This window comes from Rhipicephalus microplus, chromosome 5 (assembly GCF_043290135.1).
Source record: "Rhipicephalus microplus isolate Deutch F79 chromosome 5, USDA_Rmic, whole genome shotgun sequence".
NCBI lineage: Eukaryota > Metazoa > Arthropoda > Arachnida > Ixodida > Ixodidae > Rhipicephalus > Rhipicephalus microplus.
The window spans coordinates 79,090,036-79,113,214 of NC_134704.1; the positions used below are offsets into that span (position 1 = coordinate 79,090,036).

The 23,179-nt window shown below is 46.0% G+C and overlaps 1 protein-coding gene across 1 annotated transcript; it reads right to left on the reverse strand.

Annotated features, from left to right (window-relative positions):
- Positions 1 to 1,159: 1,159 nt before the first annotated feature.
- LOC119174394 (importin subunit alpha-5) lies at positions 1,160 to 22,284 on the reverse strand. Its single transcript, XM_037425276.2, has 9 exons — positions 22,112 to 22,284; positions 21,761 to 21,821; positions 21,554 to 21,682; positions 17,756 to 17,937; positions 14,401 to 14,656; positions 13,783 to 13,906; positions 9,770 to 10,224; positions 2,304 to 2,564; positions 1,160 to 1,363 (listed from the first exon to the last, which is right to left on the reverse strand). The coding sequence occupies exons 2-9, from the start codon at positions 21,812 to 21,814 to the stop codon at positions 1,274 to 1,276; spliced, it is 1,551 nt and encodes a 516-aa protein (XP_037281173.1). The 5' UTR covers positions 21,815 to 21,821; positions 22,112 to 22,284; the 3' UTR covers positions 1,160 to 1,273.
- Positions 22,285 to 23,179: the final 895 nt, after the last annotated feature.

Sequence of the window (23,179 nt, forward strand, 5' to 3'; positions counted from 1 at the left end):
AGCATTTTACCAGCTCCAACATATGCTATCAAGAATGATGGACAGGACCCAGTACAATTATGCACCAGTAAATGCACACAAAAAACGATTTGGCACTAACACTCGCACCCTGCTAGCGTGCAGTATTGATTAGAAAGGAGAGACATCTCTCTCATTAACATTCTTTTCATGGCTCTTTGTGCTCTCACCTGTGTCGCAGGGAAGGTGCCAACATGCACTTGTTTTTCCATCATAGGCAAACCTTCCAGTGTAATGCCAAAATTTTTCAATATGTACGATATTGCCTGGATGAGGCTGCCCGTGCCCTTCGGGGGCGAAAGTGGAGGTAGAGAAAGAGGTTTTTGCAACTTTGCAGCTATCCATTACGACTGAATAATTTGATACACAATTCTGACATACAGAATGCATGCACCTCGAAAGCTTCGTCCAACCAACTGGTCGCAAGGAACTGGACGAGGCACTTGGTGCACTACACCTACAACCGACCGCTTGAAATGCGTAGACTGATAATTAACGACTGCACTAGCAGGGCGTAGCACCAGGGTAAGATCTGAACAAGTCCTGCAATTGGAAAGTCTCCATCATCAGAGTAAAGGAAAAGTTCTCCTTGAACTTCAGTAAAAGCAGTCACACATTAAAATTTATTGAGACATTATCATACATATCTAACAACCTCATCCTTATAAAAAATGTATCCTGTTCAGACAACCAAAAGCTCAGTCTCATCTTCCTAGACTTCAAAAATCAAACATGCTGCACGTGCCACTGACTAGCAACCTTCTTTATGAAAAGCTGACAGCTATTGCTACGCTGTTATTTTGTTACCAATAGGACCATCTGTTCCGAAACTTTAGAGCAGAAGCAGCCAGTGCACGCACAGTTGAGCTGGACAGAAATCACAGCAGAAGGGCAGTGAGTGGCATTTGTAATTATTGAACTGGTGTAAAAACATTTTAATATGAACTCAAGGCCTATGCTTGCTACAGAATACAAAAAGCTTAGAGCTGTGCCTGACAAGCCTACAGCCAAGGTGCAACTAATCATAAGCTGCCACTAATACTTGTACATTATCTGAAATTGTGTGCACACTTTGCGGAAGCGCATGGTCATCTGCATTCTATAACCACACAATGGAGGCAGAACGAAATCATGTAAGCCATTTCCAGGCATGCACAGCTTTAATACAAAGTTTAAAAAAAAAGGAGCAGAAAAACAAAGTGGTGTTTTAAAATGAGGCTATAAACAATCTGTACACGGAGGTGCTGTACAACACTCAAAAGGAAAAGCCTTGGTCTGAGGGGGCTGGTGCAGAGAAGGCGAAAGCATCGCCACCACCTTCAGGTGCCAGGCTGTAATCTTCAGACTGCAAAATGTGGGAAAAAAAAAAAAAAAAAAAGAAATATTCATATACAATGGATAAGAACACTCACCATTTTACTGCACGAAAAATTAAATTGCAAGCTCCTGTGTGCCAAAACAATGATGCAGTTCCAAGGCAATAGTTTTAGACACCAGATTATTTTTTTATCCCCTGGAGTTCTTTATTGTGCGTTGTACGAGAGTGGGGGGATCTCATCATGCTCAGCAGCACAGCACCTTTGCTGCTAGGCTGTAACTGTTCTTGTATACTAAACTTCACTGTCAATACAATAAAGTCTCATAGTTAATAGGCAGAAATACAGCTCACTCATTAAACGGAACCTGAAGGGACTAGGAAACTATGTTGTTTAACAGCAGTCCCATTTACCAAGAGGTGACCAGGGTGCACAATACAACGAAACCAATATTGCCAGAAGTACTTGTTCCATTTAGGCAGCAGTTTCATTGAACAGATTTCCATTTACCGAGAGTTGACTGTACAAATGCGCACATTCCGAAATGGCACTATTGACAAAAAAGAGATTGTGTGTAAAAGCTGAATAAACTACTCACTACCTGCCCTTTAACAAGAGTACAAAGCTTTCTAAGCATCGCCATTGCACAGTATTGCACAGCTGTGAAAAATTAGCAGCAGGTGTTATGGCAGACCCTCTCGGACTTTCTCAGATTCACGAGAACAGCAATCTGCTATCACATCTGTCCGACATCATGAAACTGACACACTCATTGAATGGCCCAGCATCCAATGGCATTGGCTGCTTGAGGCAACAAACGCCCACGCATGCTATCTCAAATCTGGAAATGGGTCACTTTGCAGACACACTGGCACTTGATCAAAGATTTCGCAAGCAACAGACAGTGAAAGTGCGTGACCCACACATAAACGAGGTACCAACAGTCAGCGCAGCACTCACGAAACTCACCTCATCTGAGAAGAACTCCTCAATGATGGACAGAGAAGCACGGTAGACCTCTGTATTCTCATGATGTTGTAGAGCCTCAATCTTGTCCAGGCCACCAGCTTCCTCGATCATAGAGCAGACATGGTCTCGCTCGTTCAGCCTTTCACCAGCAGCCAGGAGGTTGCGAATGGCATCCAGGGCTACCAGCAGTGTCTTGGGGTCTTGGACGGTGAGCAAATCGCAGACTGGTTGCAGCACACCCGCTTGCAGTGCGTACACAGCCTTAAAAAAATAAAAAAAAAAATTGCATTCTGCACGTGAGAGCCAAAGTGACATTAAGATGAGGCAGACTGTAGCAAGACATTTTGGACAAATCTAAAGAGAGATCATGCTTTGCAAACACTGTGTGCACACTCAGAATCGCACCACAAAGTCGAACACGTAAGGATGAAATACCGTATTTACTCGCGTAATGGAGCCACCTTTTTTTCATAAGTGTTGACGCCAATTCGGGAAGAGGGTTCATTACCAGGGAGAAGATAGTCATGGGAGTTATAACACCCAAAAATTTCGCATGATTGTGTTGGCCCGCGGAATGCCTGACGAATCTGTTTCGTAGCCGAAGCTCTTCCCGTTTTCTCCCACAATGAACGGGCAGGAATTAACGCCCAAGTGTCGTCCAGCCGCTATGTTCCCATGCTCCAGCGCATGCCGGCCGAACGCGCCCTGTGCAGCAGGTGTCCAACTAAATTCACTCAGACAAACCTGACAAAAATGAAGCGACGGATGGCGGTGCAAGAACGCTGCAAGTGCACAATGTGCCGTGGGCGGTGTTTGTACTTTGCATGACCTCCGAGATGGCAGGCGCACGGTGTGCTTTTACGCTGCGCACCCGTCATCTTCGAGACCATGCTCTTTGCTTCGTACCGCTGTGCTTGCATGGCGCTACTATAAGCAAAAAGGTTTCTCCAGCATTCGACAGATGGTTCTCTAAGGCGAAAGGCGTGACTAATAAATTTTGAAGTCCACGCCCGCATTGCTCGCAACTATTAAGCATGGTTGCCCAACCATGTTTTCACTTTTATTGAGTCGTTATTTTGAGATATAACTACTTGATTTGACATTGTTTCGATTGTCAACGACGCTGGCTATCATCCGAAAATATGTGAACAGATACATTAAAAAATTATTTTTTATTCTTTCAAAGACCAAGATGGGGGGGGGGGGGGGGTTCGTTATGCAAGTAAATAAAGTACCGTATAATGCGGAATATAGGTCGAGGCGGAATATAGGTCGACCCCCTTACCTTGACCAGCAAAAAAAAAAAAGAAAAACGCGGAATCGTTCACTGCTTCACTTTAGTCAGTCCTCACAGTCCTCCGAGCTGTCGGAGCTCTCCGACGACGACGACTGCTTGTCACTAGCCGCCTCCCACAGCATGTCGTCCTCGGTGCCGTCGAGAGCGTTGCTGATGCAGCACTTCTTGAATGCGCGCACCACCATCTCTTCAGGCAGAGACCTCCATGCCTCGGAGACCCAACCACAAACTGTCGCGAGAGGTGGCCTGCGCAGCCGGCCTGTCGGGGTCCGCGGGTTGTCGCCAGCCATCCATTCGGTGTACAGCGCACGCACACGGTCTTTAAAAGGTTTATTGAGGACGACGTCCAACGGTTGAAGTGTTGATGTCATTCCTCCCGGAATGACGACAAGATCCGTCCTTCCGTCGCGAAGGCTCTCCTTCACCGATGCTGTCAAATGCCCGCGAAATGCATCCAACACGAGCATGTTCCGGCGCTGCAGGAGGGCTCCGGGCCGCCGGTTCCACACTGTGCGGATCCATTCGCGCATTAGGGCCTCGTCCATATACCCCTTCTCGTTGACGCGGACGACGACATCCCGCGGGAAGGCCTCCTTCGGCATCGTCTTCCGCTTGAAGATTATGAAGGGGGGCAACTTTCTGCCGTCGGCCGTGCAGCAAAGCATAACGGTGAAGCGCGAATGCTCGCTACCGGTCGACAAAAGCCTCACCTCTTTTGCCCCGCGTTCACAAACAGTCGTGGACGACGGCATGTCAAACCACACCGGCGTTTCGTCGGCGTTGCCGATCTGGCCTAGCATGTAGCCATGCTGCCGCCGGAGGTTGTTCACATAGAGTTGAAACTCTATCAATTTGTCCTCGTACATCTCCGGCAGCTTCTGGCATATCGACGTGCGCCGTCGAAGCGCAAATCCTTTGCGTCGCATAAAGCGACGGACCCAATAAATGGATCCCTTGAAGTCTTTCTTTGACAGGCCGGCTTCACGGGCGAGCTCGACGGCTTTTGAGCGAATGAGCTCCGCATTCACGGGAAGGGATTTGGCACGGTACTCGCGGACGAAATCCGCCACTTTGTCCTCGAGTTCCGGGTGCACAGCTCGGCGACCGCGAAACGACGTCTTCCTCGCGTTACACACTGACAGTTTGGATTTTTGGTTGCGCCAGTATCTGACGCTTTTCTCGGACACTCCAAACTGCCGCTGTGCCGCCATGTTGCCATTCACTTCCGCGAATTCTATAACTTTTCTTTTAAACGCGGCGGTGAACTGGCGCCGCGTCCCGGTATTCATAGCTGGTCGCAGAGTAAAAGTCGCCACTCTCTACGAACACGAAATGAACAAGAAAAGAAAAATGGCGTCGGCAGAGGCGTCGGCCCATGGAGGCGATGTCGATGCTGATGCCCAAAAAACATGCGACACTCCCTGTTGCCAGACGATCACTTTGTTTATGCCAAGGGCCGGTATATAGGTCGAGGGGTGACTTTTTAGCGAAATTTTTTGGAAAAAATCTCGACCTATATTCCGCACTATACGGTACTTAAGGTGTGTTCGATTCCAGCATGTTGCACAGAATTGGTGCGACCAAAATTCGGATGGGGCCATCACAGCACGAACAGTTCACCTACCGTATTTACTCATTCTACAGCGCCCTTGATTATAACGCACATAGGTCGGCACTTTGAGAGACTACTCACCGCAATTTTTTCAGCCTTCATCCTCACTCACGTTCATACTCGCGCCTACTCGCACTCATGAGTACTCACTAACGTTCATACTCCCTCCTTGTCACACTCAGAGTACTCACTCACGTTAATGAGTGCGAGTAGGAGCGAGTATGACCGTGAGTGAGTGTTCATGAGTGTGAGTAGGAGCGAGTATGATCACCCACTCATGTTCATACTCGCACTGAAAGTACTCATTCACGTCCATTCTCACTCCTACTCATAAGTACTCACTCATACTCACCACATTCAAATGAGTATGAATGAGTGCGAGTGAGTGTACTCATGAGTGAGTATGCAGAGTTATGGTAACGCACACCCGATTTCCACAACAAAAAAAAGTAAGACATCGATTGCAACGCGCACTCATTTTTCTCGCTGGCCCGCATGATCACATCACTAAAAAAAAAAAAAGACTCCTTTCGGGAGAGTCTTCCATTTAACTATAAGGTACGGGGGAAGCTTTTGCTCATCTGACGAGTAACAGCATTGCCGTCACTGTAGTTTTACCGTGGACCAATTTCAGCACGCGAACTTGCTTGGCCCCCTTGATCGCGACGGTTGTGGTGCCAGGCATGTCGAAGTAAAGAGGTGTCTGATCGGCATTCCCGATCAGACACCTCTTCCCGGCACAAGCAACTAGCCGTTGTGCCGCAAGTTTAGGACAAACCTCTGAAAACTGAAGCTTTTCATCGTACAGTCGCCGACCGATTTTCCGGACTCCAAAAATCCGGACTTGTTGGATATTCCGGACTTCATAAATGCACCGTCAGGGATCCCATAGAGCTAATGCATTGTTTCGACCGATTTTTCGGGCGAATTTGCCCCTGAAATTTCGATTTTTCGGACTAAATCGCTCGTTTTGTGCCACGCCCCAAGCCATTGTGAACGCCGCCATGTTGGATTTTCCGTCGGCTTGGCTAAGCTTGGTCTTCAGATGCCTTTCCTGCCTCCGAGATTGGAATGCTCACGCCATATTTTAAGTTTCGGAGGCCGTGTTTGCTTTTTAAAAGACGCGGTGATGGATGCCGTTTTTTCGTCTTCGGTCAGCACTATCGTCATCACATCGCACGGGGAGGAGGCGAAAGAAGGATTCTTTTATTGTCGTTGCAGCTTTTTTCAGTCGCCATTCTGCACGTGTTGTGTCGCGTAGCGTCGAGACGTTGTGTGCTTCGCAGCGGCTATCTGCGGCATTGAATTTTGTGTTCTCGGTACCATGGCTCCGCTATCTGTGCCATCGCGGGAGCCAGGTGGTGTGAAGAAGCGTGGGAAGTATACGACCCTGACGATGGAAAAGAAAGCTGCCATAATCAAGCTAATAGAGAGTGGACGTTCGCAGCTAGATGTCGCCGGATAACGGTCGACGCCGGATGGCGGTCGGCGGCGGAGATCGCCAACGCGGTGACAATTTTGTCGAGCGTTTACGGCGACGATGTCACCTTGGCGCAAATACGGGCAAACCAAATTGCCTTAAAGCGTAGTTTGAGGCAAGGCAGCATCAAGGACTTATTTAAACCTGCCTGATGCAATAAACTTCAAATTTTTGGCGAAAACGAATTTTTCGGACTGTTCGATTTTTCGGACTTTTTTTCGGTCCCCGCCAGGTCCGAAAAATCGGTCGGCGACTGTACTCCTCTGCAAAACTTTTCGCATATGCCCGTTCACCTTTGGAGGGAAAAGCCTTTCCTCTTCATAAAGTTAGCTAGCCATCACTGCTCGCTTTAAACTAGCTCCGCATTAGACCTTTTTCTAAGGCTAATTGCATAGCCCGCACTTGGAGCAGTTCTGTCGTCACTGGCCGCTGTGCCGCTCGCTACTCAAGCACATACTCGCCGAGCAGCTCTTCAATTTGCGGAAATCGACCCTACTGTGGTCCACTGAAGCCTTTGTGTGAAGCTTTGATGTCGACAATCTTCTGCTTTTGTTTCCGCCAGTCCCGCACGCACGTTTCAAGAACTCCGAACGACCGCGATGCAGCCCGATTTCCGTCCGTTTCTGCACACGCGATGACTTTTCTTTTAAAAGCGCCATCGTGGTGCACTCGAGTTTTTAGAGTCCGCCCTTCCATGCCGTCGATGCTAATGCACTACAAGATGACGAACTCCTCAGCACACGTACAATGTGATGCACATGGGAAACACATAGGCAGAAATGGCCGACGCACCATGCCGACGCGTGTAGGGGGCGGCCATTTTGGAAATGCCGATGGCAATAGAATGACCGTATTCATGTTTTTCGTACACGATTCTAACATGCATGCGAATTATGAACTCGCTTAACGGGAAAAAAAGGTGTGCGTTATAATCGGTAGCACGGGTGCAGTGCACTTCGTCATTTTTTTCTTCCAGTGCTAGTTTTTCAATAGAGTGCGTAGTATCAGGTTTGTCTGCTATGTGCCAGATTCACCAACTGAGATTTTCCAACTCATACTTTCCGAGTGATTTTACAGACACTCTTCATGAAGTTCTGCAGCTGACAGACTAAAGCAAGAAAAGGACCATGCGTGATACAAGTGCGCCTGCAGTTTTCTTAGGCAAGTCTGCTTGGGTACGACACAGACACGAGCAACTGTGTTCTCCGTACTTGTTGTACGTGGTGTCATTCACTTCAGACAGCGTGCCAACGCCTAGCAATGAAATCTTTAGGCAAAATATTTGACACTGTTTAACTCTGATGTATAAGGGTGCTTACACTGCATGCCAAATTAACGAAAAACATGCTTAAATGCTCAATATTTTAGTAACTAGATGTACTAAGAAAGCAACTGACTACAGTAAAATCGGCCACAGCATCTGGTCCCCTCCAAAATGTACATTGTTCTATGACTGAAAACTCGTTCATTACGACAAATTCGGCCTCGCTAAACCTGCGGTCGAATCACGACGGGGAAGCAGCAGAAGGTTATGCCGGCCAAATCAACGGCGGACCTAAACAACTTTGGGATCGAATTGCGCCCTCAGAGATTCAAAACTCCGTCCATGGGTAGATTCTCATACATGCATAGCGACACCACGTCAAGAAACACTAAAGAACGGTGGCTTCCACAAACAAACCAAACAGAGGCACCATTGTGCACAAAAAACTGCGCAGTTGCATCAACAGCTATCCGCTGTCAGCAGGTATCCGATAATGCAGAGATGCAGGCGCGGTATCGTGGTTGATGCTTTTCTCATCGCTCATCGCCCACTAGATGCGACTGGCTGACCCTATTAATGCGGACGAACAATTGCTCTGACTACTGACCACACTGGCCAACCGTGTAAAGAAAAGCATTGTTCTGCGAGTGCACTGAGCTGCAGAGTGAACAGTTGCTTAGCCAACTGAGCTTGACCTTCAGAATGTCTGCGACTGGCTTGCTTCTTAGTCGCAAAGCAGGGCAGTTTTATTGCAGTCATTATCAAGCAATGGCAGCCCCCATGTTCAGTGAACAGCAGTCGTTTCTTGTGGTGCCAACACGCAATTCAGAAATTGTAGAAAAAAAGTACCAAAATGTTTGAGACCGTGACAGCATTGAGCCACAAAGGAGAGACCCTTCAGCCACAAAGGAGAGACCCTTCAGGAGTCTGGAGTCGCTGCAGTTTGTTTGCAAAATAGGCGTGCTTTTCAGACACAGGGAAGTAACAACTGAGACACTTATTCACGTGATCAACGCGGAGCACATTTTAATCTGTTTGCATTCTTCGCACGACGTTAATAGTAACAGAAATACTAACTGAAAAGGCACACGAAATACTATTTCACGTGCCTTTTGGGGAACAAGTGTTTGTCTAATTAAAAGAGTTACAAAGTAAATCAGCGTATCAAAACAATCTAAAATTAAACCTGATTGTAATGCAAATATAGGTGTCCTAAACCCACTAGAAGCAAATTCATGGAATGTTGGACACCTTCCAATGAAATCTTAGCTTCAAGTTGACTTGTTCTAAATGTTCAATATACAATAACTTTAGTTCAAATTGATTTAGAACATCCACTTTTCTTGCATTGCACACAGTCCCGATTCCAAATTATTGTGATATGCTAATTTATGTTGTAGCTTTCTTAGTTTCGAAAAAATCTTGCTCCCCAAAAGGCACATGAAATATTTTTTTATTTTAAAAACTCCACCTCATACAATAAAACTATTTGCCTATTTAAAATCAGCATGCATACATACATAAGCTCCCCAAGTTTTATCAAAATCAATCTAGAAGTAAAAAAACTTTTTTAAGAGCAGTGTATCCCCCCCCCCTCCCCCTTAAAACTGATGGTAAATTCCACTGGTAGATTCAAAGCACTTCAGGTAGCAGCTTTTCTGCTCCATACCAGCAAGTCAGTGCATGTGTTCCGACAGTGAAAGAGAAAAAGGCTATGAGAGTGCCTTTGCGGGTTCATCTACACGGCTCAATGAAAAGTTGACCAGCTGCATTGCAAAAGAAAGCTCCCTACTAAAACAATTAGTGAGCTCACCTGGGAGAGAGAGCCACCCGAGGTAAGGTTGGTGACAGCCCAGACTGCCTCCTTCTGGCTGCGTGCATCCCCTGTGGCCAGAACCTCAATCAGAGGCTCAATGAGGCCGGCGTCGACGACAGCCTGAATCTGCTGTTCGGTACCCGCGGTGATGTTGGACACCGCCCAGGCGGCCTCCTTTTGCAGGTTTGCCTTGGGGTGGCGCAGCAGAGCGCGCAGAGGCACGAGTGCACCCGCATCAATCACTGCTTGCGTCTGTGCGTCGCTGCCCGTCACTATGTTGCCCAGGGCACGCAGGGCGGGGGTCACCACCGACACTGGGTGCTGGCCACCGCCCAGCAACTCCACCAGGCGGGACACCACACCAGGCTGCTGCACAACTTCTTCGATCTGCTCGTTGGCACCGTCCGTCAGGTATGACAGGGCCCAGCAAGCATCCCCCATCACTTCCCGGTCTGCAGAGTGAAAACGAGAATGGCTGGAACCTGGCCCATTTCCGGCTTTCACAGCCAGCCCATTGGTGTCTCCGCCATTGGCACTTTTACCAAATGTTCACAGCAATGCCCGATGGAGGACTCTGAATTACTTTTCCAGCCGATGGACACTCGGTTGGATTTTGCTGCCAGCGTCAGTGGCTGCCGCCATTCACTGTTTATGTATACGTATCTATATATACGAAAACGCAAGAAAGAAAAAGCTTGTAGAGAAAGATTCCGGCACACAAAATCGAACGTCCGGACTCTTGCTTGTGAGCGCATGGAATTTCGCCACTGAGACACGAAGGAGCACTTCTTTCAACGTTCAAAAAGCAAACTATTCATATCTATAACATACCGCTCGCGATGCAAATTTTGGGGGAAATATCGTGTTTTCCGCATTACCAGCAAGATGGCACAAAGAGTGCACGTCGCCTGATCACGACGCACACTCATGCGTTGATCTCTCATGCGTACTTTGCCCGACGAAGAGGACAGCGAGCAGTAGACGCTCGTGTGCTTCTCTCACGGTGGGGTGAATCAAACGCCTTGGGCTTTCACCGGAACGATTCTGCTGCACAGTGGACTCTCATGCAAAACTCAAAAAGAAAAGTCCCATAAACGAAACTATCTAGGCACATTTGGTTGGTCTCCTATATATTTAATGATAAAAGTTTCTGGTAATCTGAACATTTTTTTCCCCGCTTACATCCGTTCAATGAAACTAAAACGGGCGAAAATCCATGAACGGCAGAAGTACCCACGGCAGGCTCAACCATGAAACAGACCGAAGCTAGCCTAGCTAAGCCAATCCAGCGATCAACGTCTCATCATGAACTTGAGATGAAACCAAAAAAAAAAAAACGGCAGCACAATGCACCTTCGCTCGCAAGGAAAATAAAAATCGTTTAAGAACTTGATCGCAACAACCTTTCGAAGACGAATATTGCGACAAAGTTCAATATTCCAAAGTCCACGCTGTCGACAATACAATGAAATCTAGGTAGAACGAACCCCACATTAACCTCAATAAACCCGTACACTTTGGCCTCCTTCAGGGCCAGGAATGTACGGCTATCGTCGTCGGACAGCACTGTGGTGTACCTAAAGCTGTGCTTTTCAAGAGACCTCTTGAATAAAATGATGCCTGCCTCCACCTCCATTCCTCCTGCCTTCTTATCAATATTTTTTTTTTGACACACGTGGTTGGTCTTCCACTCCTCATATGCTGCATCATCCACTTTTGTACAACGTAATCCAACATAATTCCAGTGAAAAGTTCGATTATGGTGCCGACACCAATGTAGGAACTGAGCTCACGAGTTATCCAAGACCCGTCGTAGGAAACGGCGATGTTTCCTGGGTAGTTGAAATTCAATGTGCTGTACAGCTGCCGGATAGAATTCGCGCACTCAGTAGCGAGAGTCTCTGCTGCCCGAGTTGCGACAGGCATCAACTTCGTTTTTAGGTACATCTGCCACGTTTTTGTATGCAGCGCACGGTGAGAGATATTCATGGCTGCAAAAATATCATTAAACGCCGTTTGCCGATTGCCTGTGCTCTGCATTGCTTGCGAAGCCAGAATATTTATAGCGAACGGATTTAGCTTCGGAGTTCCATCCACTGGAACTGGTATTCACTCGCGGCGAGCTCCATGCAGACCCTTAGTCACTGCAATTCGAGCGTGAGCACCAGACTGACTGAAAGGCCATACTCTCGCTTCTTCCAGCTTATTTTCGCGCTGCCACCGCAAGTCTCGCACTTCATGTGCTCCAGAAGAAGCGCGTTCACCGAATCCAAACACAACATGGTGAAAACTATCATCGACCGAACCGGTCGCGACATCGCTAGCGGACAGAATGTTCAACTTACGGGTTACTGCCGCGGTTGACGCGAGCTCTGGCAGTTGCTCGTCGGCTCTTTATCAGCTGCAGATTTGAACGCGTCTGCATAACTGTATCGCGACGGATGCGGCTGGCGGTTTGGTCGCACGCACTTGACGGCTCTTCGTCTAGGCCTAACCCTCGCTCGTCGTCATCCGCTACATCGGTGCCATCGCTTGGCGCAGTCGGCGGGTCGTTCTCCACAACTTGCGAAGAGGCAGGGCGTTTGTGGAGGTTAGCGAGAATGGACCTCTTCCTCTTTCCATACTTGTGCTTGGAAGCAAACTTATGGAGGGAAGGGCCCAGTAGCGCGTTGCCACCTAAGAGCCGTATCCAAAATGGCACCTCGAAGTGCACCTCTAGAGCGTTTAGCAGACAGCTGAGGATGAGGACAGCTAACTACATGGCACTATTTTGTCACGTGCTTGCTACAGCAAATGAGAATGTGCGCTTCTCGCATTTTTGGCGATCTTTTTGTATTCAACCATAGGCCTAACGGAGTGGAAAGTGCGCGATATTTGAAGCCGAAAACTGGCCCTTTCCAACGCGACCAAGATGTCCGCATACGAGGTAGTTAACGCGAGCGCGGCAATTGAACGTGCGCCATTTCAGCGTCTGCACAGATGAAAAATTGGCCGCCTGGCATGTTTTAAATTGATATTACGGCTGAAATATGGTCTTTCAAGATGGGAAACTTGGCAGATAAGGAGAATAATAGATGTAGATTTCTAAAATGCCACAATTCAAAAGCCGTCTTTTTGACGGTTTTTTTTCGTCCAAAAACCCGTGTGCCCCCTTAACCGATGTAAGCAAAAAAATGTTCCGATTACCGGAAACTTTTTATAATTATATAGTAGCCCAACTAAATGTGCCTAGATAGTTACGTTTATGCGGCTTTTACATTTAATGGGAGTCCACTGCACTTCCAAAAATTTTTTTTTCAGTCAGCCACAGTTGCTTTTGAAATAAAGCAATATTTCATTCATTTTGTGGTCTTTACATAAATGAAACTTTTAGTAAATGAAACAAGTTTTCTTGCCCCATGGAGTTCCACTGTAGTTACCGGGTGCACAAATAATACTACACTCGCTGCACAGTTTCCGTTTGCAAAAAAGGTGTGCTTTTCAGACATAGCGAATTAACAACAGACATTTATTCACACTCATCTGTACCTGCAAGTACATATTGATAATTTGTGCATGGGCAACGCAGGACACATTGGATCTGCTTGCAATTATTCATGTGGCATTCCAATTTGTTGCCATCACATTCATTGCTTCACTTTTGCAGCATGGCTGCAACTTTTTCGAATATCAAACATACAAAACTGCATGATATTTTAATTATTCTAATAGTACACTTAGCTAAGTACAGTTTTTTATGTACAGTAGATTCTTATTAAATTAAACAATCTTAAATTAAATTGTTGCTTAAATGGAACAGCTGCCCGAAATATGTTTGGTTTACCAATTGAATATTATACCTCTGTTTATCTCTCAATACCAAAGCTCCTCTTAAAGAAAACATTTTCCTCGTCCCTTGAGGTTTAATTTAATTGGAGTCTACTGTATTAACGAGGTTCCATTGACTACTGCACTTCTGCCACCATGTTCATATTTTACAATACGTACACAATGAAAAAGTGGAGACTCACCAGTGTGATGAATGAGCTGTGCCAGAGCGGGAAGGCATTCACGAATGGTTTCAAAGGGTGGAGGAGGATTCTTGTTGCGGCACAGGTTGGAGAGGGACCATGTAACGTTGCGGATGAATGGTGCCTGCATGAGCCACATCCAGGCATAAATTACAACTGGCCACTGCAACCTTTCCAGGCTTAACTTTCCTTCATTCAACCCCATCAGAAAATGACAACCTGGCTTGAAGGGACACCAAAGAAAAAGAACTCTGTAGCACTGGAAAGAGCAATTACCTTCGCACGAATACTGCAAGCCCCACGCATTCAGCAAGACGCGTTGCAAACTGGGCAATGCTCAGAAAAAAAAAAAATTAAGGACAGTAGCAACGGTGCCCTTCACATTGCTGCACCAACTGATGCGGCGCACATTCACACAGCTTCACCAAATGTTATACTGACATTGAGGCAGTTCGGGTTTCCGGCGACAATCCAAAAAATGAAAGTGCTTTTTGGGTGCTAAATCAAACAGCAATATAAACGAGGGGACTTCTCAGTCAGCCCAGAACAATAGCCAACGTTTTGCTTTAGTGGTCCTTTTTGAAACAGTTCCAGGAAATTGTCCAGTTTCACACTCACAGGGGCGTCTGGTCGTGCAAGGGCCAGCAGGGGCTTCAGGATGCCAGCTTGCAAGACGAGGTCTCGCAGGTTGGGGCCATCGCCCGCAATATTTCCCAGTGCCCAGACGGCCTGCTCGCACACATTGGCGTGGGGCGAGCCCAGCAGCCGCACAAACAGAGGCACAGCACCAGCTTGAATCAGAGTGTCCGTCTGCTCTGCCGTTCCAGATGCAATGTTGGTCAACGCCCAGGCTGCCTCAAACTGCAGCGTTGGACTGCACGAAAAGAAAAAAAGCCAGTTCTGCACCATGGAAACCACTGGTCAGCGAAGGTGCAAACACAAATTTAAATTTATGCAGCTGTCTAAAGCGAGCCGACATGACCTGCTGGCTCAAGCAATGGCATTTCAGTGAATACCTCCTGCCACGAGACTACAACCAGAATTGTGGGAAGAGTGCGCTACCCGATATCTGCCTTATTTCCATCTGCTATATATATTTCATAGGTGTGTACAAACATTCAAAACTTCAAATAGTTTTCAAATATTGTTCACTAATACATTCACATCGAAATTTTACTAGTATTTAACATGCCCGAAGATAAATGCAGTAAACAACGGATTGGCAGCGACTCCCATTACACTCTTGTACTACAAAAAAGTTGCCTTCCAGGCTTTCCTACGGTCGCAAATGTATTGACTCGAGAAAATGCTGGTTCCGACATGACGATGGCAGATGCGGCTGCAAGGCTCAATTAAAAAAGCACTGACAAAATTTCGCGGCCGAGTTAGCCTGTGGGGTCGATTCCCAGAAACATTCGTATATCATCTGCAAATATAGCTGGGAAGATATCTTAAAAGAACTTTGAAGTTTGAGTTAGCCCTTGACACTCGCGAAGGGGACGCTTAGGGGACCGCCCTACTACCCTCACGTCTCCACACTGCAGTCAACAAAACAAGTTACGACGACGTCATAGCTAACATTTTTCTTTAGTCACGTTTGTCCCCGCAGTATATATTTAACTGCGGCTGCTTGCGAGTGCATGGTTGTGGCACACGCTTAGAAATTTTGTTTGGCAACATAGTAGTCACATTTCCTATTGGAAATAAATTTTTGATGCGAACCGAGCAGAAGTGTGTCACAGTTCTGTGTGCTGATGTGGTCAAGAGCTGCGCAAGCTAGCTGGCGACGGTTGCACCCACTTTTTGGAGTTCTCTCAAATCAAAACTGAAATTGGTCGATAATGATGGGCCTGTAATTAATTATCTGTAGGGTGCTGCAGCAAACGATGTGTCGTGTCATGACAACACGCCCCCAGCAACGTATCTCATCAAAAAAAAAAAAAAAAACGAAGCCAATGGTTTTTGTGCCAGTACCCCTTTAATGCTGCTTTGGACCTGAAATCTGGGCAGGAAATCTAAAAATCAGATGCAGAGGAGTTTTAGCATCCAAAATTCAAGGTTTTCAGATACATTGACATCCACAAGGCAGATTTGGAACTCTAGCCTAGAAGGGAGCACACTTGTCCCCCACTGAAGTTGAAAAGAGGAGGATAGGCAGAGGAAATAGCATCTTCACCTTTTGCGTGCAAAGTGTTGGCAACAATTTAGTGCAGCAAATCATGTACATAAAAGCAATTCAGCCTCAGCATTGCCTCTTTCTTAAAACTATCAAACATCAGCCCGCCAGTGATTCACCTACCTAGCCAAAAGAAACACTGATGTTGCTATCTCATACGAATATGTTTAGAAATTCTCTCAAACATTTCTCCCCTGCAATTTCGCTTAGAAATATTAAAATTTAGTAAACTTTGAAAATATTCAATTCAATTTACAAATGCTCTTCAATATCTAAATTCACTTCACACCCAAAATTTGGTATTCACACAGCTCTACTATTTTAAGGGGGCAGACTGGTCTTGGACATTTTCAAGTGTGAATACACTTTATAAGCGACCCCCCAAACCATCCACCGCCGTCGGTGGCGTCCGCAGTCTTCTCTCTATCTTTAAAAGAAAGAGGACTTGGCGGGCCGCAGCGCGACGCTCTACCGAATAAGCCACGGACGCGACGCTGATATCGGTGTCAGTAACGCGCCTTATACCCCCTCCCCATTCGCTCTCTCCTCCGCTCTCCTCGCTCGCTGCAGCTGCGCGCGCACCCCTCTCTCTCGTGCGCCCACCTTCTCTCTCAGTCTCCCGTCGAGAGCGGGTCGTGAGGGGGAGTAAAGTTAAAATCCGTTGGCATTCGCCAGCGAGTTAACGTAAACTCCCCCATGTGATCAAATTGCGATTCCCAGGAACCATTGCACCATAAAGGCACCATAGTGTGATTAATAAATATAATAGTGCAAATTAATAAATACCCCTCATAACATCACCCCGCGTATTCGCACTTAACCATGTTCACCCTCGGGGAAATCCTTGGGAGTTTTTTTATTTCTTCAGTGGTCTTGATCAAACTGCAGAGTATTACGCAGTTTTTTCTGCTGAATTCAAATATTTAATTAGTTTTTCTACAACTCTTCTTCCTGCAATAGCTTAAGTTCACCCCCTATTGTTTGAGGCTGCTATAAAAAAAGTGCTCAATTAAAGGTGATATTTAAAATATGCCAACATAGACTAGAGTGAAAGTTTGCAAGAGTTTCTTGTTTTTAGGCCTTTCTTGGTTACTTTACAGCAAAATGAACTATCCATTTTCTAAAGCTGTTGGAATTGTGTTACAATTTTGATGAGTAATTAATTAAAAAGGATTCTGCTCTAACTTCTACTCCCATACTTGCATTATACACACATACAGGTTTCCATTGCAAAAAGAATTGTACGTGCCCTAGCTGCAGGGATATTGAGGCCTCAAAATTGAACAGTCGTAAATTTACTTTTTTTGAGAAAAATTGAACTGAAAACACAGCTTCTTCAAAAAGCAACAATCATGGTGCACATGTTTTGCAATCCTCGTAAAGGTGCTTATAAATTCGTAGCAGAGCTTCTAACACAGGAGCCAGCCAATTATCAAGAAGCCGCGAAGTCTGTTCCCCATTTTTTCGCAGGTTCTGCATGTTAACTAAACAGCACCAGGAATCTGGGCAGTTAGAATGACATTACATGAAAATTACCTTTTCCTGGTGCATGAAAATTCACAGATATAAAAATACTTACAGAAACCGAATATGTCAATTTTAAAAATTGAATTTTTTGCGACTTTTCGGTCCAAAAGACCAGTCTGCCCCTTTAAAATATTCAGATTTCATATTTGCTGGTTCAATTAGTCCCATTACAGCCAACAATGATCGCAAAACATTTCTCATTGTTGTCTTGGCAGGAAAACACACAATGGAATTAGCACCAATATCGCATTGCAACATGTCCATGCTTACCAAGCATCATTGGCTAGTGCTGACACAAGGACAGGTACGACTCCAGCCTGAATCATGGCATCTATGGGTGGGTGTCGTTCTCGAGACAGCATCTTGCGCACAGACTGCGTAGCCATCAGCTGCACATCTGGGTCAGGGCTCGTCAGCCCTGCAACCATTTCCTCCACAGAAGCAAACGATCCCTGCAGCAAAGCAAGGAGACAAGTCGGTGCACTATAACTAAAAACAGCTCACTGAAGTCAAGCGTAGAAGCCTTTTCACCACAGAGTAGGATGTTGGACAACTTGATGGTGTCGACTGGTTTGGAAGACCAACCGACAAGCTGCTTTTCGTATGAATGGCGAGGCTTGCTTACCAGAACGCAAATCATGTGCCTCCAAGCAGGAGCAGTGATATCGCAAATTTGATAACTGGCGTTTTGCGACAGCTTGAAGAAGCAACCAAGTCTCTTGTGTGCTCGCAAAAAACTTCCCTTGAAGTTGAACAGAGAGTCAGCTTAAAAGGCTATTCAGTTAAAAATTATTGCTGCCTGATGACTAGAATGACCATTGCAGGGACCGACAACCTGTGGCACTAGTTTCCCTTAGTGCAGTGGAAAGCTTGCCAGTCATGAAGCAAAACGAAACATCTTTGATTGATATGTGGGGTTTAACGTCCCAAAACCACCATATGATTATGAGAGACTCCGTAGTGGAGGGCTCCGGAAATTTCGACCACCTGGGGTTCTTTAACGTGCACCCAAATCTGAGAACACGGGCCTACAACAGTTCCGCCTCCATCGGAAATGCAGCCGGGATTCGAACCCGCGACCTGCGGGTCAGCAGCCGAGTACCTTAGCCACTAGACCACAGCGGCGGGGCAACGAAACATCTTTCATCAGAATTTTACGATTAGCAGCATCTGTGGAAGCTGTAGTAAATGCAACAAATGTACCCACACAGTGGTAAACACACACGAGAACGATCATTTGAACAAGCATGGCCCTACCTAGCTTGCTATGGATTAACCAGTGGAGCAGGCTGGCAATGCAAAAATTTAGGATAAGAAGCATTGAGAAGAACCTGCACAGGGGATGTGCAAGAACCACAAGAAGGAATGCAAAAGAAAAAAAAGTAAGCAGAGGACACCCCTTCCTTCTCTTAAACCTTTTGAAGACGATGCTAAAGCGTACTACAGGCAACAAACTATCTGAAGAGAAAATATTTGACTTAAAGCCAAATGGACACCACAGCACGGCACATTGAGCTTCATCAAAGGGGTGTAAGTTACAATACAACCTACACTTGTTTTCCTTATATTTTTAGATTCTGTACATGCAAGTCCTTTTGTGCAACCAAAGACTTTTCTCGAGAGCTAATGCACGCAAACATTTTCCTATAGGTTGGGTATTTGAAATCTAACCACTGTGCAATACTGGAAGTATCATGGGTATACTCTGTGCCTTCACCAAGTCATCTGCACCACATGCAAGTGCTGATACAGCTGCAGCTTTTGCCATTGTTCAACTGGGACTGAGTTCACATCTTGCGGTGACTGCCCGGTGTTTTACGAGTTAGTTTTCCCCATTTCCACTAAGGTTAAATACGACATTCTGAATGGTTGTCAGTACCATATTTCAACAGCAAGCCATTTATGCTAGACAAACCCCTGTGCATAGCGTTCACGAAAACCTTCATTTGCAAGCCAGCATGCACTCGGACATCTACACCTCCTCAAGAGAAGCACATGCAGAAGAACATAATTAACGGAGATCTAGACTGAAGAAAACCAGAAAAAAAATGAAAGAAAAAAGGGAGGACAGGACAAAATCATGGGAACTTATCACGTGACAATTTTCCCGAAATCTCTTAAAATTAGTCTTGAGACATGTCCCTGCCAAATGCATGTCGTCCAAGCAGAACAGGCACACAGGCTTGGTAGGCCAGCTTCTTCCTCGAAGTTCAAACGTTAGCTTTGCCGTTTCCAGTTTTTAACCAAACTAGTTCCAGCTGTGCCAATACTTTTTTAAGTAGCCATAGCCACAAATCCTACTGTATAAATCTGGAATTTGTGTCAAATTTATAGGAGCATATGTTCAAGCCTATAAGGTTTAAGGGCAATCCTTTGTGCCTTTATTCAACACCTCTCCGCTTCCGACACAGGCCTAACATCGTTCGACACTATCATGACCTCATAACAAAGAAGACCGCTTATTGAAATTGGGGTAGATGACATTGCTGTTCACGTAAATTGAATCAACAGGTGTCAGGCCCATAGCCAGGGGTAGTGACATGAGGGCCTGCCCCTCCCCCTCCCAAAAAATTCCTGGCTAAAGGTCCGACAGGTGCTGTGTGTGCATCAATTTGAGATGCAGCAATTGAAAGAATGGAATGACCCTAACCTTCCGAACTAATGGTGCAAACACCTCATGAGTATTGAATTTGGTCGCAAAAAAATCATTGTGCAATTTAAAAAGGGTACTGCATACTTGCCAGTAGTTTTGCAGAGCGCAAATGGGCCTGCCCCTTCGCTTAGAACTAGTAAAAAGAATTGTCAATTAGCATACCTCTAAATAGACTGATTTGAAAGTCGTGAAGCTTCGTAAAGCTGCGCCTCCTATGTTGGTATCGAAATTTATTGATTGCTCACAGGCCGGCAGAATCGTCCCATTGATTAATGAGATGGCACTAGGTGCAGCATGTGGATCTTGCATGAACAATTTGAAAAATTCTGCCACAACAATGGTTATGGCGCTCGGCTGCACATAAATTGTTACACACGCCAGCGAAAATTCCCTGGAGCTGCAGCCCTCCCGTCAGACTTCAAATGCACTGAGCACACTTGTAGCTGGCTGGTCAAACAGTGAATCAAGACATGCCAGTCAGCGAAATTACTGCTGTTGCCACAAAGATAAGCTCGCGATTGTCAGATGGTGGCAAGTAACCACACAACGTAAGCAAGCCGTTGCTGTGGCAGCTTTGCCGAGCTCATAAGAATATCATAACCAGACACTTGTTTTTGTTAGAAACACTTTCAAGGACTCTTCAAGATGTCAACATCTTCCAAACACTGCCATATCACTTCATTGCAGAAAGCGCACACTACTTTGAAATATTATTGATATCGTGACCGCAGAGCATTTCATTGCAATGGACCTTTCCATGTATATCTTGTTAAATTAACACATGGAGTTTGCCTACAGCAATGACTTTAAATGTGACAGCAGCTTTACCTTATGTAGGAAACTAACGAGACAAGGAGAGGAAATCCCATACTTTATCCAGTGACACGCGATTTCAAATGAACACTCGTCAGCATGCCATCGCGCAAGGAGGCGTTGAATGCGAACGGATCACGAGAGCAAGCTTACGTAACTGGCGAAGCATTGTCACTACTGAATGACAAGTCTTGCTGGGCCATGGTATGTGTCCCGATGCTTTATTTTTTTTTGTTTATTTACGTTATTGGGTAGCCGTGCAGAATGCATAAACTCTCTGCACACAAAAAGAAGACATTCTAAGAACCGCTAGAAGCCACCAGGCGTCTTTCACCGCATCACGCACAGGACGCAACAGGCTTATATAACTGCCAAAGCATTGTCATTGCCGATGGCAGAAGTCTAGTTGGGCCATTGCAAATGTCCAAATATATTTTTCTCGCCGTGCAGAACGTATTGGTTGTCTACACACAAGACGGCGACAACATTCTAAGAACCGATAAGGGCCCATGTGCAACTTCCCTCGCGCCACGCGCATGGCGGGGATTTCCGAGCCAACGAATTCAAAAATTCAGGCTGTCTTCGACACCGTATCGACTCACCTTGTTCTGTTCATGCAAGGGACTGACTGGGTCCTCACTGAAACTGACATTTCGCCTTTTGAGGATTTGATCGTCCTTGCGCTGCTTGCGTAGTTCCACGCTGACTTCGTTCCTTCGCCGGCGCATCTCCTGCAAAGAAAAGAGGGCCACAGTCGGGCCACCTATTATTAGCCAAACGTCCAACCCTAAAGGTCACCGTCATCTCACCTGCTGATCTTTGCCCTTGTTTTTGAAGTTAACGATTCGGTTTTGGGTGGGCATGGTGAACCTGCGCAGCGGACAAAGCAGTCGTCAAATGACACACAGTAAAACGTGCGCGGCGAATGTGGTATCCCGACAATGTACCACGTTTTAGCGACATATGCGAGTCAGATAGGCGCAATAGGTCTCGTATTGAACGAACACCACGAACTACGCGCCTCAAAGTCGGCAGCGACCTGCAAACCCCAACGGAGCTTCCTGCGTAGCCCCTTCAGACAGTTTTCGCACGTTTCATACGTTAACCCTAAAACACTAGTGACAGCGAGCCACAAGCGAAGAAGTAAACTGAGCTCTTACGGGATGACTTTTCTGCTCGAGGAAATACAGCAGTGCACGGCGACCGAATCTGCCTGGCTCAGGGGTGTTTCTCGGGGTCGAAGAGAGAGCTCGGCAAGCTAACAAGCCAGGCTCGGCGTTGAACAAACGGCCGAGATTTTAAACACCACCAGCGCAGCAGCGCTCGAAACTGCAGCTGCTCTCTGATTGGTGGAATCGCCGACGAGGCGGTTTAAAAACCAATGATAGTGACGAAGCGTTTAAACAGAATTTAAACAAACAACTTTCCAGTTACAAAAAAAAAAACATTTTCCAGATTATTGCGTCACCCACCAATCAGAATAAATAGTACAGTATTTTTAACATTGAAAGTGTAAACACGTTGTTAGTTTTTTTACTATTATTGTCAACCGAGGTGGCGCATCAAATGACACGTGTTTTCTTCACAAGCTGCGTTTTGTAGCTTAATTGGGTGGGCCATTAATTTTAGCCGTTAATTTTGACGATGCGAAAATTCACGAAGCCATATCTTGTCTCCAATAAACTCCAATGTGTTAAACAAAAATCTCTCAAATTTATCACGGAAGAAATGATAATAGCTTTGTTAAACTAGTGAGTTGATCATGCTTGTATTTCGAGATCTGTTTCCGAATGTGTCCCATATGTGTCTCCTACCAGGGCTGCAAAATCGAGCCAGCTGAATAATTGAGAACGGCGTAATTAACCACTTAGCGATGCATTTTGGTGAGAAAGTCCTTCGGCAAGTAGTGACAGTGACAGCAGTGATGTGGGCAGTTTATTACCACGATCATGACCACCATAATCAGAGTTTTAAGTTGCGAAATTCATGGGCGACGGCGCATATATAAGGTGTATAAGCAAATGGTAGTGTGTAGGTGTTCTGAGGTAAAAGGTCCCAAGATGAAACATCTAGGACCTATTGTTTATAGCGATTGCAACGCCACCTTTGGTGCAAACAACACACACAAAAGAGGTACGCCAGATTGTTCAGAAGAGACGCTAGCCGCACTGGAAGTTGCGGTAAACGTGGTAACAGGCGTTACGCTGTGACGCGTGCAGTGCTGTAAC

Coding starts and splice junctions, on each gene's coding strand:
- LOC119174394 (XM_037425276.2), bottom strand. CDS start 21,814: ATGCCCACCCAAAACCGAATCGTTAACTTCAAAAACAAGGGCAAAGAT. Junction 21,683..21,760: donor ACAAGGGCAAAGATCAGCAG/GTGAGATGACGG, acceptor TTTTCTTTGCAG/GAGATGCGCCGGCGAAGGAA. Junction 13,907..14,400: donor TTGCACGACCAGACGCCCCT/GTGAGTGTGAAA, acceptor TGGCTCATGCAG/GCACCATTCATCCGCAACGT.